General features: G+C 42.2%; 2 protein-coding genes across 3 annotated transcripts in view; one reads left to right on the top strand and one right to left on the bottom strand.

The window, feature by feature from the left end:
• NPSR1 (neuropeptide S receptor 1) overlaps nucleotides 1–19,392 on the top strand; it is a 64,273-nt gene that overhangs the window by 38,039 nt on the left and 6,842 nt on the right. For both annotated transcript variants that reach the window (XM_426022.6, XM_046938134.1), the window contains exons 3-5: nucleotides 2,723–2,826; nucleotides 3,148–3,241; nucleotides 8,594–8,795. In XM_426022.6, the coding sequence (XP_426022.2) occupies nucleotides 2,723–2,826; nucleotides 3,148–3,241; nucleotides 8,594–8,795 (400 nt within the window). The remainder of the gene's footprint in view (nucleotides 1–2,722; nucleotides 2,827–3,147; nucleotides 3,242–8,593; nucleotides 8,796–19,392) is intronic.
• LOC121109544 lies at nucleotides 9,817–17,787 on the bottom strand. The gene is made up of 2 exons (XM_040690133.1): nucleotides 17,582–17,787; nucleotides 9,817–16,961 (listed from the first exon to the last, which is right to left on the bottom strand). Exons 1-2 carry the CDS (start codon nucleotides 17,781–17,783, stop codon nucleotides 15,898–15,900), a joined length of 1,266 nt encoding a protein of 421 aa, XP_040546067.1. The 5' UTR covers nucleotides 17,784–17,787; the 3' UTR covers nucleotides 9,817–15,897.

Raw genomic sequence — 19,392 nt, 5'->3', positions numbered from 1 at the left:
CTTGTATAAAAAGCCTCTGCACTCACCCAAAAACTTCACTGAAGGGCTTTAAAGGGAATGAGAGCTTTGAGCTGACTAAAAGTACCTAAAGCTACAGCTACCCTGGCAGCTGCTGTAGTGCAGCTGGAGCAGAGTGGAGTGAAGAGCAAGGGAGATAGAGCTGGCATTCACACCATGCATTTGAGGGGGTTGCATTAGATGAGTGACTGCCCCCGTGGTGTGTCAGCACTGGCTGGCACCTGCAAGGCACGTGAAGTGGAGACCAATTCTGGGACGAGCATCATTTGAAGTGAAGGCTCATTCACTTGGCTCCATGGCATGAGTCAGAAAAATGGAGACCAACTGCAGTTTAAAAATGCATTTGGAACACAAACCAAAAATGCTGAGATGGGCACAGGCTCATCTCAGCCTGTGCCCATCCAGTAAGGGAGGTTTTGGGTGCACAGTCAGCATCCCAGAGACTACTGACCCTTCACGTACGTCCAAGGAATTTCCCAAGGGCATCGGGAAGGGATGACAAAATGCTGGTGTGAAGAGGAAGATGAGAAGATGGCCTTCCTTTCTGCCCCCCTTCTCCCTGCAGAGTGCTGAGATGGGTGGGTGGAAAAGCAGATTGTGCATCCTCCTCTTCCCTGTGGGGATGGGCCCCCATTTACCGCCTGCTTGGAGGATGCTAAGATTGTCAAAAGCTGGAGGATACCCCGAGGTGAAGCTCTATTGATGTGTATTACTTTGAATCAATGAATATTTCATTACTGGAGAGAGAGAATATGAATCAATAATTCAGGAGTAAGGAAAGGGAAAGTGCTGGGTTTGAGCCACTGCTAGAGGATACATTTCACTTTAAAGCACTTAAACTCTGTGGTTTCTTCAAAAACCACCTTAATTACAGGCACCTGCAGTCGCTCCAATAAAGTCCTAAAGCCAGTAATACTCATCAGAGTATTAAAACCATCCTTTGCCCCCATTAATCTAATCAACAAGCAAAGTTTAACATACGGCTTCAAACCGGGATTTTCTGTTGACTTGAGCTGCTGTGAGAATAGAAAACATGGAAATGCTGCTTAGAAGGACCTTCTGGAGGCGGAGGAAGAGAGAACAGAGAGAAAATTGTTGGGAAATACTGGGAGAGGAAAGAGCAAACCAGAGTTAATTGGAAGATATTTAAATAATTGAAATAATTGAAATAATTGCCATGAGATAAAGACAAGACACAAGTAGGGAAGCATTGGGTGTACTTGTAGCAGGAATAATATTTCTGCTCTAATTTCATTTGGAACTGAACCTTGATGAAAAAAGGAGATAAAGGATTAGTGATACAGAAAAAAAACAAGCCTATTTTTCTAATGAAGCAAAACAGGTTGATGCTTCCAAAGCATCAAATTCCATCTAGAAGTACCTGGAATGTCTGTAATGTGAAAGAGAGTAAAATAAATGAATGTTGCCAAAACCACAGTTATTTCTGTGAAAGCACTGGTTACAATCATTTATTACTTGAAAAAAAAAAAAAAAAAGTTTTCAAATTGTTCAAATGTCTTTTTTCCAAAAGCACACATTTTCAAACCAACGCTTTCTGCTATGGGAGTTATAATGCTTTCATCACAGAAAATATTACAGACAAATTTAAAATGTGTAAAGTGGTGGTATCAGAATGAAGCATTTTATCTCATTGCTCTATTTTTTTATTTTTTTTTTTAAATTGAAGCTATTTTGCTTTTGTCCTCAGAAATTGCACAAAATATTTTCCCAGCCTGCTCCCTTCCCTTGCGGTAACCTGTGCAAGAGGAACAATGTGCTCTGCTACTCTCAGCAGCAGAACACTACACTGATGGACATTTTTATCCATGTACAGCACTCAAAATAATTATCTTATCCTACAGGGAAGAGCTTTCTTAATATTTTGGTTTTAGGTACATGAATTAATATATGCACAGGAGCAATAACAGCTTTTGCAGTCTCTTTCTAGGACTTGCATTGCTGTGAGTGCTCATTTGTACAATAAGTAGCAGAATGAAGACTGGAATATCTCCTCCGACCTCCTCAAAGAAAAAAAGATGGCCCGAGGTGTGTTCATTTTGGTGTATGAGGACTGACCAGGCATAAGTAGGTTAATTTCAAGCTGACAGGGAGAGTTTGCTTATTAAATAATTAAGTATGTGAATAAAATCCTGACAAAATTCCTGCTAACTTCAGCAGCATCTGGATTTCACCCCAGGAGCTTTCAAAGGATACGCATTTTTTTTTTTTGCAGTGAAACAAAAGGCAACGAAAACCAGACATTATAAATCTCAGTTTTTTGAGCAGATGCACTTGGGCGCTCACCTACCTCTTCCCCATGGTTATAATTTATCCACTCCTGGTGGAAAATCTGAGGGCCTTAGCAGGAGGCAAGAAGTTGGAGGAAAAGGTGCAGGCATGCTGAAGGACCAGGCCCATCTCATCTCTAAGGGGAGGCCTGAAGGTGTACACAGGTGTACATTAAGTGTACGTTCATCTCACCTTGTCTCTCCAAATGGACAAGCTTTAAATTAAGAGAACAAGAACAAAAAAGGTCCAGCTATCCAGCACTCTCTGAGACTTTTCCAGCTCCTTCTGTACCCTATGCTAGCAGCAGCAGGGGCTGCCCTGGAGGCGATGGGAGCAGTACATCCCAAGGGCCCTTCCTGCCTCTGCAGCATAACTGCACTTCTTTTCATGTAGTTTCGGTGGCTTTCCTTTGCAGATTCATTCACGGGACTCATAAACATAATGACCGACATCATCTGGCGCTACACGGGAGATTTCATGGCCCCTGACATTGTCTGCAGAGTCGTCCGCTACTTACAGGTACAGGACCACGTGCTCTCCTGTATGCCTGAGCTCACCCTAACAAAATGCTGCGCAGTTGCTTTGCTACCACCAGAACTCCTAAATGCTACAAGTAGTCATTTAAGGTTTAAACACATTTATTTAAAACATATTAAGTCCTTTACCTTATGTAGACCAGGAAAAGAAAAAAAGTCTGGGTGAAAATATATGTCTAACTGTAAGTTGTTTTTTTTTTCTAGTAGTAGAAGTTTTCATATATTTCTAGAGCAGTGTTTTATCCAGCACTGATTTCTACAGTAAATATGTCTCAACTACTTTCTTATGCGTCTTCTGCTCCAGGTGGTCCTCCTCTATGCTTCAACCTATGTCCTCGTGTCACTGAGCATAGACCGATATCATGCCATAGTTTACCCCATGAAGTTCATGCAAGGAGGTAGGAGCATTTGCATACCTTGCTACTGCCATGGATAGTATTGGCTAGCTTTGTTTTGCTAAGAAATGTTTCAAAATTATTAGCCCTGTTCCCGTGAATTATTAATTCCTGCTGGACTCTGTTACCATTCTCTGAATGCCAAAGGAGCTGTGATTTCCAGATTTATTAAACTGCACTTAGCCCTCAGCAGTTTTTATAAGCATTGTGTTAGCAAAGAATGAAATGACATTTTAAAAGCACAGAGGTTTTCATTATCTTCCAGCATTCTGAGAAAATTATTATGGGCAAAAGGTATCCCTTACAGCTATACTGACTCTAGGAGCAGCAATGGCTTTATTACCTGTATATTCACATGAAAAAATTATTTGGATAGAGTGCAGTATTGAGAATTGATATGACAGTTTGATGTGAACTTCAAAAACTATAGCAACTAAGTTTGGACATTGATTCTATCTTAAAAATTCTTCAATTTGTCATTTTTGCAGCACTCAAATACACCTTGTATGCTTAGCGACACAATTTAAAGAACACAATTTCTTTCCTACGCAGCTTAAAGTCTGAAGTTATGTATGTTGCACAGGGTGAATAAATAGCAATAGCAGCAGGGGGGAAGGGGATCAGTTACAAAAGCGACAGTGGCTGAAAAATGCACTTCAATCACGGAGAAATATCGTTCCTACTTTGGACTAATGACGACTTTTGACAGCCTGCTCTATTTGAGGGATCAGAATAATGGTCCTCTTTGGCCTTAAAAAGCTGTGAATCCATCACAGCCCAGGCAGTGTTGCACCTTTGGCAGATGTTAAAACCTGAAAGCTTCAAATGCTTGTGTGAAGTTCAGCCTAACATCCCCCAGCACACAGACTGGCTTTTTCAGAGTGAGAGGATTGCTACCAAGCTTTTATGAGTGGGCTTTTGGGTGTACAGTGTGTGCTGCAGCTCCCACCAGCCTGGGGTTCCCAAACCACCTGGAGCCAAGCAGGCCCAATGACATTTCTTCTTTACAGTGCCTCCTGGGTTTAGCAAAGAGGTAGTAACAACAACAACAAAACCTCTATAAGTGCTTTTCTTTTTTTTTGTTGCTATGGAAAATTTGCTAGTTTAAAGAACAAATTGTATGCAGTATTTTTTTTATTCTCAAGGGAAGAGTGCTTTCTCTTATGTGATGCAGGCTCCATTAAACTCTTCCTACACTTGGTGGGGTGCAGAATATCTCAGTCCTAAGAGATCTCAGTACTCATCCTTCCCCAACACAATGCATGTTACCCCTCATCTGTCCTACAGCATGCAGAAGCACACAGTTCCTCTACCACTCAACACAGGATGGCCAGAGGCTGAGCTGCAGTTCATTGTATAACACAAGGATAACGAGTCTAGGATAGCTGAAGGAGTACACCTGTTTCCCCTCATCACATTTACTGAAGCCCAAGTGGTTCAGGGTGCTTTTCTAAGATCTGGCATGCTCATCACGATGAGCACCCTGATGAGCACCACCTGCTTCCAGCAGGGCTGGTACCATGGACAGGTGTCTTTCATGGAGCCAAGATCATGTAACCAGCTGTGTATGTTCACTGGGAAAAAGGAGGTAGTGGTAAATTCAAAAGAATGCCTAAGGAGGCATATTCATCACAGGAACTTCCTGGAATACATACATGCATACATTAACCTTTTGCACTTAGCTGTTCCTGGCAGAGGTTTCCTGTGTGCAGCTCTTAGGAGTCTTGTGAAAGAACAAAATGATTTACAAAACTTTGTCAGTGATGATAACCCAGAAACTGTCAAAACATTTCTGAGTCAATTAGTAGCAAGTAGCACGTGTTGTTTCTTTTCAGAGCAAAATGCTCATTCCCTTCAACCCTTCAGTCAAGAAACAAAAGAGTTGTTTACCCTTTTCAAACATTATATTCACCTGTAGCCTTGAAAATATTATTTTGGAAAAAGAAAAGGTCAAACATTTTCTTTAGAAAATGTCAAACAATTTGTACTTTTTTTTTTTAATCATGTTTAATTTTTAGCTGCGAGTTATGTTAAAAAAACATTTGAAAGAAGATGCATTCTTAAAGGCTTCTAGGAAGATAGATTTGAACAGTTAAATATTTCATACTCACTTTGCAAATACATAATTGACCACAGAAATTGCAAGATGGAGAACTGTACTTTTTAACCCCAGCACTTCTGTTCTATGAGGCACCAACCAACCAAATCATAAAAAAAAAATGTGAAGATTGCAAGCTCAAAGAGAGAAGAAACTGAGAAGTTACAACAGAACGCATTACATAAATATTTCACCATTTTGAATAGATATGTATGACCAGTGTGCAAACTGACCAACAGCAGTCAACGGAACTGCTTAAATAAAAGACAAAATGTAAACAGATGAAAACTGTCCCTGTCAGATCACTGAGATCCTGGAACAGTTCTCTCCAGATTTAACATGGTACTTTCTTGGAGGAAGGATTGCATGGCATTATTCACAGTATATATTATATTCACAGTGGCAGGGAGCAAAACTCCCACCAGGAGGTGCCTCCCCACCAGATGTGGCTAGGGGCGGGCAGAGGTAAACAAAGCCGTTGTCACAGTGTGGATGAAGGAAGAGAAACAAAAGGGATGGAGACTGCATCCAAAGAGAGTGGCCAGCAGGGCAAGGGAAGTGGCTGTTTCCCTCCTTCCTTCTCCTAGGAAGATAGGCAGAGGGAGCTGGGCTTGTTCAGCCTGGAGAAGGCCCGTGGGAAACCTCATTGTAGCATTCCAGAACCTTGAGGGGAGCTTATAAACAGGAGGAGGACTATTTACATGGTCTGCTAGTGATAGGACAAGGGTAAACAGTTTTGAACTAAAAGAGGAGAAGTCTAGGTTAGATGTTAGGAAGAAATTCTTTACACAGAGGGTAGTGAAGCACTGGCACAGTCTGCCCAGAAAAGCCATGGGTGCCCCATCCCTGGAGGTATTCAAGGCCTGGGCCTGGGCAGCCTGAGCTGGTGGGTGGCAGCCATGCCCAGGGCAGGGAGTTGGAACTGAGTGAGCTTTAAGGTCCCTTCCAACCCAAGCTATTCTGTGAGTCTATGATTCTGTGAAAAGGACTGTCATGACAGCTAGTAACCAGAGCTTATGGCAGATTCCTGTTAATGCCGGGTGTTGGTTTTGAACATTCTAGTATGGAAAACTCTCAATTTAAAGAACAATATCACTTTGAAAGGAAAACACAGGGCAAATAGAATATTATAAAGAATGTTATACAGAATGTTATAAACGTGTTATTTATTTGATTCCGTTTATAACTTATATAGTCCTAGTTATATCATTTGCCAGCATTTAGAGCATTTGCAATGAATAAATAAACTGCTTATGAGGCAGCCAATTAACATTAATCCAACGAAACAAAAATCTACCCAGATGCTACCATTGCTCTGCAAAGCTTTTAAGACTAGCAAGGCTATGTTTTATCAAACACACGGAACATTTAAAAATGAAAATAAATGAACATTGCAGCTAATATTTTATAAAACACAAATATAAAACAATTCTATTGCCAAACCCAAACTGCCTACTTCTCATCAAATTAAGGGTGTGCAAAAAATAAGGTATGTTATCTAACTGTGACCTTTCCACCTTAGAAACAGACATGTGGGTCCCATCAAGGCCTGTGTGCATGCCGTTCAAGTAGCTTGCTCACAATCTAAAGCCCTTTCTGTCGGGAAATATTTTGTGAAACTCTTAATATTTCTTTTGCTAAGTTTATTCTGTTATGCTTTGGGAAGCCTCATGGTTCTCCTCTGCCAGTGCAATATTTATAGACTTAATCTAACCCTCTCACTTATGTGGCTGTCATCAGAGTTCCCCTAAGCCCAAGATTAGAAGGACTATATTTTGCTGAATGTGGGCAGCATTTAAAGATGTGCAGGATAAATGAATATTTGCAACTGATGTTTTATAAAGCATAAAATTACTTTTAAAATGCTTCTCCCACATGCTTTCATATTGCTCTTCGAGCTTTGAGGAAGAAAGTCATAATTCTTGATATCTATAATTTAAAGTGTTTTTCTATTTCACATGCCACTCCAGGTATTTTGTAGGCAGGATGGACAGTAAAGTATTTCAACACTGAATCTTCTCGGATCAAAAATCTGTCCCCATCCGTTCCTCTAGCAATCTGACTCTGGAGGAATAACTACTGCTGAGGATCACTAGTATAACGCAGATCAGCTGCTTCTCCCCACCCTTTTTAGCAAGAGTTACATGGATTTTAGTCAAAAGTTACATATTTATGAAAACAAAAGCTTCAGGGCCATTTGCTCCAACCACTTGATTTTTATAGAATCCCATAGGTGCCACATGGCATCATTTGATTATCTACCAGTTCTCCCTATCTGACAAGGAGGCCATAAGCCAGGTATAAGCAGTAACACAAATTTGTTTGAACTCCCATCCTTGATCCCATGATCCTTGAACTGACATTCTTCACCAGGCAGTCTGGCGAGATCTCTTAGCCACTGCAGCACTGCAGCCACTGGCTGCTGCAGCAATTAAAACTGCTCAGTACTTGAGCACAAGCCCACCATAGTATTCTCTGTCTCTCAGTTTCCTGCTCATCCTTAGCATGATTGGGCATGTGCCCATCAGCTGGAGATGAGGTTGGTCCCCACTGTGCCACTGCGAATTAGTGGAGACATCTGAGCATTCTGGGAGCACAAAGGGCTGCATGGGATGCTGGGGAGTTGCAGACGGGGCTAAAAACAGATTCATGTTCTGTTTTGATTCAACACTGACCTGATGAGTTTTTATTGTCTTTCACGAGTCTTCTCACTACAAAATGCATCAAAACGTTAAACATCTAAGGAGATCATTTCTCCTCTTCAGCCCCTCATGTACGCTCCAACCTAGTTATGTTTTAAGTAACCCTTCCTGGTCTCAACCTTCCTGTGCTATCTAAAGCACAAGGGCTCCTTCTTTTCCATCTGTTCCCATACCAACTGATCTATTGCTGTGCCCAGGTACAAATGTGCAGCAGGACAGGTCTGTTGTCCCTTGCACTCTTTCATGAAATTGTCTTGGTGCCCAAGAGGAATCCTTTACATTTCAAGTTTCTATCTTGCTGACCCTGACCCATGCCTTTCCCCTAGCGTTTCAGATTCGATGGACCCTTATCATTTTTAAATAAAACACTTAAAATACAAGACAATAACAATATGGCTTTTTACTGTGAGAAAGAGGTAAAATTCCCACACTCCTCTGCAGTCTTCTCAGCAGCTAAAAGTCAGAGACCATCCTCACCTCTCCCACAGTACTGCTACAAAGAGCCAATCCCACTACCCACTCTGCTAACACTGTCTGTTTGAATCTGTTGAACAGAAAGACAGGCAAAAGTTCTTATTGGAGTGGCCTGGAGCCTCTCTTTCCTGTTTTCGATACCGACTCTGATAATTTTTGGGAAACGACAGCTCTCCAACGGGGAAGTGCAATGCTGGGCTCTCTGGCCGGATGATTCCTACTGGATCCCCTACATGACAGTGGTTGCTTTCCTTGTGTACTTCATTCCTCTGATCATTATCAGGTAAGCTTGCCAGTGAAAGTGCATGGTGAAAGCTGTCAAGCATGCAATCAGCTTAATGCTTTAATTTCAGTCATTCATTACGGTTTCATTTCCACACCTGCCTCGCAGTGGCTTCAGTTCATATCGCACAGCACACGGGTCAATGTGCTTGCCTTGCAGTGCTCTCCATGAGGTAATAGCCAGGAACATTATTTCTGAACAAGGAGTGCATCTCTAGGTGTGTCCACTTATCTCTGCAGCTTCAGGCTTTAAATGCACCTTTATAAATACAATACGAATGTTTAGCTTATACGATAAAATGTGAATTTAATAAAAGAACAGAAAATACACTTAACACTAATTAATCTAAAATTAATTTTAAGTGCTCTCAAGCTTCATAGTATTTGAGGAGTGCTTCTTCAGCAGGGTCAGAAAGAAATTCCCAATTGTTTGAAGCTGTCAAGCACTTCTAAAATATGGAAAAAAAAAAAAACTGCAATGGAAAATTTGAACTGCAGATATTTCAGATTGATTTGCCTGAGATCACAAAGGTGGTCCACGATGGAATCTGCTATTAAAATGAGCTCAGCAGAAAGAACAAACATACACAAATAGACAAAAATAATTTCACTGTGCAACAGAAATTTTCTCAGAGAACACTGTGCCTGGCTATTGTTTCTGGAGGAGATTTGCTTTGAATACTTTGAATAGTTAGCAATAAAGAAATTCTATTCAGCACCTTAAATGTTTCTGGGGAGAGGCCTGTATCCTGTCAACTTATCGGTCACACAGGTGTGTAAAACCTCTCTTTCATACTCAAATTTACACGTCCACACACTTTCTATGACAGATCAACCACCCCTTTTTGTATGGAATACGTATAGGTTTGCAAACACCAGGCAAGCTACACGGCAGTTCTTTTCCAGTTTTCTGACATTATGTTTCTCCTCCTCCCTGTCAAAACTATGTGACTTGACTTACAGCAAATCCCCAGAAGGAAGAAGGCAATGAAAACAGGAGGGAATAGGGAAAGGCGGTGAAGCCAGCATTTCATGAGATTGCCCTGACAGCTGAGAGATGAATAAAACATCCAAAAATTTCCGTGGCTTTAACATTAAGTGACTGTCACATGAAAAGTTTATGCCAGGGCAGGAACTTAAAACCGTGGCCAGTTTCCCATCTCAGGGGACCTAGTGCAAGTGCTCCCACCTCCTCTTCAGCAGGAAGACAAATATTGGACAGGTCCAAAGTGGTGGCAGGCACATGGAGGAGGGAAGTGGCTGGATCATGGTGCATCAGAGCCATTTATTAGTTTAAGGCCATTTATTAGCTGGTAACCCTACCCATGGCAGGGGAATTGGAGCTCAATGAAGTTTAAGGTCCCTTCCAACCAGAGCCACTCTATGATTCTATTTTCTTCAGAATAGAGAGGTATGTCTACAGCCACAGAAAAAGATTACAAAATTAATAGAACAAAATTAATAGACACACCGTGAACAAATACCACATGCTTTGGAAACAACTGTCTATTTTTTGAACGATATTTTCAAGTTTTGGATTCTCAAGTATACAGCTGAAGGTTGCAACATCCCATCTGACACATCTGCCAGACCTCTGTTGATGCAGCCTTAAGGCGCAACACCTATTTCTTTAACACTTCTTGGCAGTCCAGGAGGTTGCATCTAATCTACCTCATGTGGTCGCAGCAAGGAGATAGGCAGTTTGCAACTAAAGAGCATCAGAAATGGCCATTAATTTCTGCAGGGATTCTATTTCCCTTCAAAAGACATGTTCCACCAAGTCCTTTTGGATGTTCTGTAGGACTGGTGAGACACCGTTTCAGAAGGGTGAGTGAGTACAGATGCAATGTCTGGATGTAACTAGTGTGTGCTATTCTGTTGAAAGATTAATTATAAAAATGAGAGGTGTTATTTAGTCAAGGAATTAAGGTATTTTGTGGTTTCTGATTTTAGTGGCTTTTAGGTGAAGGTGTTCCAAAAAAAGACCACAACATAACAACGGAGAGACAATACATAAATGTGCAACTGAAAACTCAAGTAATAGTATCTATGAAGAGGATTTACTTGTATTAAATTCTTATATGATGTGAATTCTTATATGAAATACAAATTTAATATGAATAAAGCAGCAGCTAGGGTACATACCACAGTCACCAAGGAAGCCAAACCTTACAGTGCAGGCAGCACATAGATTAAGACTAAGACCCTTTCTGCAATAACTAATTTTGCTTGCACAGCTTCTTTATTTTCTCCTCCAAAGCACTCCAGCCTAACTGCATGGTGGGTGCCCAAAGCAATGTGGGAAGCTGCCTGGCAGAATTAACTCTTAATTAGTTCTGCCACCTGCATCTGCAGGAAGCCTCACATCCAGAGCAAAGCACTTCACCTTGGAAAGTACTTTTTCTGGCACAGTTCATCCAAAGTTCATGCAAAGAATACGATCTTACTTTTCAGGTGCAGAACTTAATTCTGCTCTGATCTGCCATTCTGGCTGCAAAGTTTTCTGTTGCTAGAGTCCGTATACAGTCTTTAAGTTTCTGTCATCCATCCTTCAGCACTCAGAGTGTTTCCAACACAGCCTTCAAGTAAACCAGGCGAGATGCATCATCCATAGCACCACAGCACAAAGGATATGTAATTCAGCTGATAGCCTTTCCAGTCAGCCTGGAAAGCCCTTCTGTTGATGAGCAAACCTTCCAGACACAGTGTGAGCCAACTCTCCAGAAACCAGGCCGAAACATGAAAATAATCTGCTCTTCAGTCTTTTCAATGTCGACATTAAAAAGGCAATCTGTGAACAAAACCACAAAAGATTTCAATACTAGCAAGGTGTGTTTCCACTGCCACTTTGCACAAATAGTGAATTTTTTACCCAACTGTAATACAAATGAACAAGACCGAAATATCAGAAAGAGAATGAAGGCTCTGATTAGATCTTTAGTCTAAGCGCTGGTTATCTTTGAGAGCTGAGAAAAGGGAAGAACACTTGTTTTCTTTTTAAAGCTTCTCTCCTCTTTCTTTGTGCTGGTCAGGGAGAGCCAAGTATCCTGCATCACATCCTGTTCTTCCTTGCAGCACTTGAAGATTTGGGCTGTTTCTTTCCTCCTATTTGGGCTGCACTACCACTTTTTCTGCAGTTGATATTGTCAACCTACCAAACATCAAAGAGCACAGAAAAATGAACTAGGGAATCTGCCTGATTTATTCCCAGCTCTTCTGGGACAAGAGTCCACAGCCACAACAAAAGCCACTTCAGCTACACTGAGAAAAGCCAAGTAAATCTCTGAATGATACCTATGATAGGTAAAGGTATTTTGGAGCACTGCGAACACAGGTTAAACAGGGGCCAGATCAAGATTACAGATGTTCCTCCTGCAAGCATTTGCACCTGACCTCTCAGGTCCTGTGATGGGGAGACATGAGGGTTACTGGTTTTCTGTTCTGCACTGTTACTCTGTGCCACACCATAATTGAGTTCTGTCAGCTGGATATCCAGAAATTTGGAATTTATAAAGTTTTGTTCTTTTTAGCTGTTCTTCAAGGCTGTCAGATGCATTTTCTGTGTTTAACCTGATAAATACAGTACATAAACATTCATCTAATATAATTCCAAATACAAGTGGGGAAAAAAAAAAAAAAAAAGCAAAAGGTCTTGAGGTACTGAGATAAAAAAACAGTACATCTGTTGGTTAAAATCAGAATTCCGAAGAGAACATTTGCTGTTGAGCAGCAGAAAAATAGTCAGAAGGGAGAAAAAACAGAATCAGCTGAAAGGAAAATTTATTGAACTAAAATTAAAGCGCTACAATGAAATAATGAGTAGATGAAACGAAAGGTATTTATCAGAATTAAATCAAATAAAATGAAAAAAAAACAGTATTAATAAAAATCTCGAAGAACTTATTTTGCGTTTGATTCAGAGAGGATAATTATTTTTGCCTGCAATTTCCATTTCAAAGTAAGAAATTCTAGACCTTGTATATATGTTCTACTATCTGCCTGTCTATTCACTTACTCATTATGTATGCCTACAGTGATTCATCTGAATGAAGTTACATACACTTTTTGTCTTCGGATAAACAATGCTGCAAATCAGCTACAACAAAACAGAGTACAGCTGCACCCCTTTGCACAAATACAGTATGAGAAACAATAGACAATGCTGGAGGATAAATACAAGCAATTAACAGAGAGCTTCAGTATACCTTTTGCCATTGTAATGGCTCATTTTGTTAGTAAATACTGAGCTCAGGTAAGATGCTAACATAACACAATCATTTATTTTAAAACAAAAAAATAATTCCCATTCTTGAAGAGCTGTCATCTCAGGGATGTTATTATCAATACCTAGCTTTAGCAGAAGACGTTTTATTTTCCAAAACAAAAGTAATGTATGAACTACCTTAAGTTAGTTATTCACAAGGACAAAGTCTGCCAAAATTACCAATGGAGTCAGATTAACCAACACTGTTAACTAATAACATGCTACAATGAATGTGCATCTTAGTTCTTCAGCATCTGGATCAATCTAAATTGCTTTTGGAGGTGAAATGAATTTAATTTGCTGAGTTACATCCGTAGACTAAATTATGTTCTTGTAATTTCCTAACACTTCTGCACATATGCATCTTCTTGGAGCTAGAAAAAAGAAGCATTGCATTTTCATATGAACAGCATATCCACTATCCTTTTGTCTTCACAGCCTGAGTGGCTCCTTCTCAAAAAAGTTTTAATTCTTTTTCCATCTAGATTTTCCACTACATCTGATCTTTTCTTTTCTTTCAGTGAGTCCCCTCCTTGTAAATAATGAGCCACAACAACTCATATAATACTTCATTATGATAGTATGCATTATGACTACGGCACATTTACATGGCATCCAAAAGTCACAGTCAGGGTTGCAAGACCAGTACACTAAGTACATTCAGGCAAAGAAATCCAACAACATCTGGATTTCCCATCCATCTGAACACCAGCTCCTGTTTGTCCCTCTCTACTGTTTGCCCCTCTGCCACTTCATTTACTATCAAGTGGGAACCTATTCCCATCCTTTAAGATGTCACCAGAAAGCAAGTGAAGAGCCCGGGTTCATAATTCAATCCCAGAGGCACTTGGATGGAAGGATGGAAACTGAGTACTTGAAGCTCCTGATACTTGAGCAACTCTGCATGCGTTCTTCTGGGCACACAGACAGGTCTGTATCAAAAGGGGTATTGTTCTGATGGCAAATAAAGAAGGTCAGGCTAGAGACAGCAGGCTGGAGATAAAATAGAAACAGTTCTTGCAGGAGCTGACTGAAGTTTTCTCATGATAACAACAGTCATCATTATAATACATTCTGATTCACTGAAACAATCAAAAGAGAAATGATGCATGAATTTTCAACCTTTGTCAGAGCAAAGTACACAGAAACTCTCAAGTGCACCAGCTGATAAATAAACAGGCTCTTGAAAAGCCAGGAGATAAAAGGAAAATGTTTGAGTCAGCTGGGAGCTATGCTGGACCTTTGAAGGGATTAAGGAGGGCAAGCTGGCATCTGTGAAAGAGGCATGCAAAATCCTTGCTGGGTGAGAATGGTGCTGCTCTGCTGCACAACCTGGTCTGTGTGTTGAATTTCCAGCTCTCACCTACTCAGGCTGGGAACCAGATATCTAAAACCTGTACAGAAAATATACCGACAGGATGCACAGATACTGCCTTTGCAAGCATGGCTAGGAGCTGAGGGTGCTATAGTAAAGGTTTGTGTATCAGTCTGATAGCTCTGGTAACAATAATGTCTCTTCTGATAACAAAAATAAGCTGCATGATAACAAGACCCCTTTTTGGTCTCTATAAAACACCCTGAAATAATTTCCAGGGCTGCACCTTTTTCACAGGCTCACTACTAAGTCTGTGGCTATTAATGACCAGGCTGCCCCAGGCACACCAAAACTCTGTGGTGTGTTGCAAATGGCACACAGCAACTCCTGCTGTGATGCTTGATTTTTAGGAAAACATAACAGCTCAAATGCATTAGCTAGAATATTTTAAAATTATTTTTATCTCCCTTAGCAGACAAAAGGGGAAGTCACCAGTCAAAAACATGCTCTTGCTTACTGATTTTAGCTGCATGTTATCCACTCTCTGGGGGAAGAGGAAGACAGAGAAAGGCCTTGTATGTTGTTTTTTTTCAATTGCTGCAAACATAACGAGTCCAGAGGAGGACCACAAAGATGATCAGAGGGCTGGAGCAGCTCCCCTGTGAAGAAAGGTTGAGGGAACTGGGATTGTTTAGCTTAGAATAGAGAAGGCAGGCACCCCGTTCCAAACTCCTGCTATGAACGCATTCATCACCCAGAGGGACCTTAATTAACTCGACCTTGATTAACTCAAAAGGTGGGCCCTCCCTCATGACGTTCAACAAAGCCAAGTGCAAGGTTTTGCACTTGAGTAGGTGTGGGGATACAAGAAAAACTGTTCAGAGCAGCAGCTGTGGAGCAAGAGAAACAGCATGAGAACCAAGGGCACCTCTAGGGGGAGAAAGAACAGCTTACAGCTCTGATTGGATAAACGCCCGCAGGAGCAGTTGAAGAGTGTTTGTAGAATGTTCTGTTGACATGTAAAGGTAGATGGGAAAGTGGTAGGGGCAGATGGGAAAGCTAGAGAAAGAAAACTTGTGAAGGTCTAGAAGAGATGAAAGAACTTGTACTAAATGATTTGGATCGTTCACATCTGAGCCCGTGCATCAGACGCTGCAGGTAGAGGTAATCCCAGATACGTATACAAACTGGGAGAAGAATTCCTAGAAAGTAGCCCTGCTGAGAAGGACCGAAGGGCCGTGGTTGATGAAAAACTTTCATGAGCCAGCAGTGTGTGCTTGCAGCCCAGAAGGCCCTTGGTATCCCAGACTGCATCAGAGGAAGAGTGGCCGGCAGGGCGAGGGAGGTGATTGTCCCCCTCTACTCTGCCCTCGTGAGGCCCCAGCTGGAGTGCCTGCCAGCGGCAGGGAATTGGAACTTGAAGACCCTTGAGGTCCATTCCAGACTAAGCCATTCCATGATACAACAAAGAAAATGCAGGACAGTTATAGAAACAAAAAGACATTATTAATTTAATGAAAACTGTCAGGTTTCAGTGAGAGCCAGGTGGCATACTCTAGTCCAAAGAGATCCAGGCAGTACACTCTCGTCCAGAGAAAGCCAGGCAGCGCAGTGTATTCCGAAGAGAGGCAGGTAGCAAGGTATATGCCAGAGACAGCCAGGTGCCGTGGTACATTCCAAGGAGTGCCAGCCGGCGTGGCATATGCCAACATGAGCCAGGTGGCGTGGTAGGTTCCAAAGTGAGCCAGGCAGAGTGGTATGGCCCAAAGAGAGCCAGGCTGCTTTGTATATTCTAAAAAGATCCAGGTGCCATGGTATATTGCCACAGGAGGCAGGCGGCATGGTATATTCCACAGAAGACCCAGGTGGTGTAGTATGGTCCATACAAGAGGCAGGCGGTTTAGTACAGTCCATAGCAGTGGCAGGTGCCGTAGGATCTTCCGTAGAAGTGGCAGGTGACGCAGGATGCTCCGAAGCAGGCGCAGGCAGCATAGGATATACCACAGAAGTGGCAGGCAGCATAGTATTTTCCGTACAAATGGCAGGTGGCACAGCATATTCCATATAAGGGAGAGGTGGTGTAGTATTTTCCAAAGCAGAGGTAGGTGACGTAGAATATTTCAAAGAAGAGAAAGGTGGCATAGGATATTGAAAAGCAGCCGCAGCTGGTATAGCATATTGAAAAGCAGACACAGGCGGCGTAGGATATTGCAGAGCAGACACAGGTGGCATAGCGTGTTCCAAAGAAGAAGCAGGCTGAGGAGGAGTTTCCAAAGGGAGGCAGGCAGTGTAGTAGATTGCAGGAAGAGGCAGGTGGAGTAGTAGATGCCGAAAGAGAGGCAGGCAGCATAGAATAGTCCAAGAAAGAGGCAGACAGCACAGTATAGTCCGAAAAGGAAGCAGGCAGTGCAGTAGATTCCGAAAAAGAGGCAGAGAGAGTAGTAGATTGCAAGAGCCAGGCAGTGTAGCAGTTTCCAGGAAGAGGCAGGCAGAGTAGTAGATGACAAGAAGAGGAAGGCAGTGTAGCAGGTTCCAAGAAGCGGTAGGGGGCTTAGATTTCCAGAAGAGCCAGGTGGCAGGCAGCAGCCCTGTCACAAATAGCAAGTGTTGCTTAAGCATCTACCATGTCACTGCTGTGTCTCTATGTTCACCTAATAGGCAGTAGTATAGTGATAGAGCAGTGCCCAGGGCAGCTGCCCATCAGAGAACCAAACCCTCTAGATGCCCCTTCCCAGTGTTTGTTTCCAGAAACACACAGAAATAAAGCGAGAAGCAAAGGCCGTGAAGGGCCTTTTCAGGCCCAAATGCTGTATCTATTACTTATCCCATGGTGAAAAATCGTCCTCTGATACAGCTCTTACACGGGAGGGAGCTGGGGGGAGGTACACTGGTTACACCTACATAAAAGGGAAAGAAAGAGACCTCAAGTCCACTTGGACTTGAAATTGAGCCAGACTGTGGATAAATATGTGGGGCTTCCTTCAAAATCGTCATCCCAGCAAAGGGATGGTGTTAAGTTCTGTGCTTGCTCTTCAACCATGCCCTACGCTTCTGCAATACACGATGATACCTTCCCATTTAAGCTTTGATCGGAGGGGTTACTTTCCATTTCAAGAAACTACCTGTTTCTTGAAGAACCCATGGGCTGAGATATGAACTATTTACCACAGCAGAAGAGGAAGATGGTGACGAAAACACAACTACTCACCAGTCGCTAGCCCATTTACAGCCACAAATACTGCTGATCGAGGCCCAGAACTGGCACAAAGTCTAACCAGCAGCTCCAACCGCAAAGCAAGGCAACAGCACCAACCGCAAAGCAACACAACTACTCCAACCACAACCAACACAACAACTCCAACCACAAAACAAAGCAAAAGCTCCAATTGCCAGGCAACTGGATACAGCATTATGACACCTGCGTGACGTCACAGATGGAAAAAGAATAGGGCAGAGAGGGTTAAAATGTGACCGCCCATCCAAAATTATAAATAAAACGTATTGTTTTGAAACACTGCTGAGTATAGACTGTATGTTTATCTAGTTATATCATGTGACAAGGTTCGGATGTTTGAAAAGAGGATCTGTTTAGTGGAAGTAACTGGCATTTATTCTTGCCCCTCTTTCTGACTCCCCTAGGCCTATCTCAAACCAAATTCAAACGATCCAATAAGGTAAGAAGAGTGATTCAAAATAGGACATCAAACCCTTTACCTTCTCAGCATCTGCTCATCAATAAGGAATAATAAAGTATGTGTTTCATACGGAGTTTCTTTTTGCAAAGCGTGAGTCACATAAGCATCGTAGAGTAGGAGCACAGAGCAGGCAATAGGAAGGTTAGGAACAGTAGAAAACTTCATCTTCTTCCAGAAGACCTTGAAAAACTGTAGGGTATATGATGCCTCCTTGTACAATCACTTGTACGATGAATAGCTTTCTAAACTTTTATTCAATTACATCAAAAGCAAAGCTGATCAAAAACCATGCCAGTGCTCTGCTCTTCACTTAGGAATGACTTACGATGTTCCATCTCTATGCAATCATATACTGTGAATGTGAAAAAAAAGTAAAAAAATGGCTCAGCCTCCATCGATCCATTTCTACCATAGAATGGCTTGGGTTGTAAATGACCTTAAAGATCACTTAGTTCAAACACCTCTGCCGTGGGCAGGGCTGTCACCACTAGATCAGGCTGCCCTGGGCCCCATCTGAGCTGGCCTTGATCGCCTTCAGAGATGAAGCAGTCATGACCTCTCTGGGCATCCTGTGCCACTGCCTCACAGTTTAAAGCCGTCCCACCTTGTCCTCTCACTATCAGACTGTAGCAGAAATGCTAAAGTCATGGCCTGAAGCAGTGACTGAGCACCTGGTGAGAAGGCAGAGCTAACCCAGGGGAGCTCAGGTGCATGCAGTGTACCTGAGTGACCGGTAGGGGTGGAGTCAGGATCCAGCCCTTCCCAGATCTCATTTAAGGGTTGGCAGTGGAGGGAAAGGTAATCTGTCTGGAGATTGCTTCCTATTTGAGGTCTTCTGTGGGTGAGCAGCTTTTTTGTCTTCTTTTTTGCATCCCCGGCTGCTGTATTTAGGCTCATTCTCCTTTGCTACAGCTGAAGACTTTGCTACTCTGCTACTGCTGCTGTATTCTCTATCACATTATGGCATTATACAGGCTATGGAAGAAGTGGATCCCCTTCCTGTTTAAAAGCTCTCTTCGAGTGCTAGAAGGCTGTGATGAGGCCTTTTCTTCTGCAAGATAAACAAACCCAATTCCATAAGCTTTTCTTCATAGGAGATGTGCTGCCACCATTTGATTTTCTTCATGGCCTTCTTCTGCACCAAGTCCAACAGCTCCAAGTATTTCTCCTGTTGACAGCACGGGCCTCTAGATGGGGCCTTGTGAGGGCAGAGGGGTGTCTTATAGCACCTTATAGAGAACCCGTTCACTGTGAAGTCCTGACAGATAAGCATGGTGTTACCTGCTCCCTTTGTGGAGAAAGCTGCTTCCGATATGCTTTGTGC

Source organism: Gallus gallus, chromosome 2, assembly GCF_016699485.2.
Source record: "Gallus gallus isolate bGalGal1 chromosome 2, bGalGal1.mat.broiler.GRCg7b, whole genome shotgun sequence".
NCBI lineage: Eukaryota > Metazoa > Chordata > Aves > Galliformes > Phasianidae > Gallus > Gallus gallus.
This window is presented reverse-complemented; position numbering and strand designations above follow the sequence as displayed.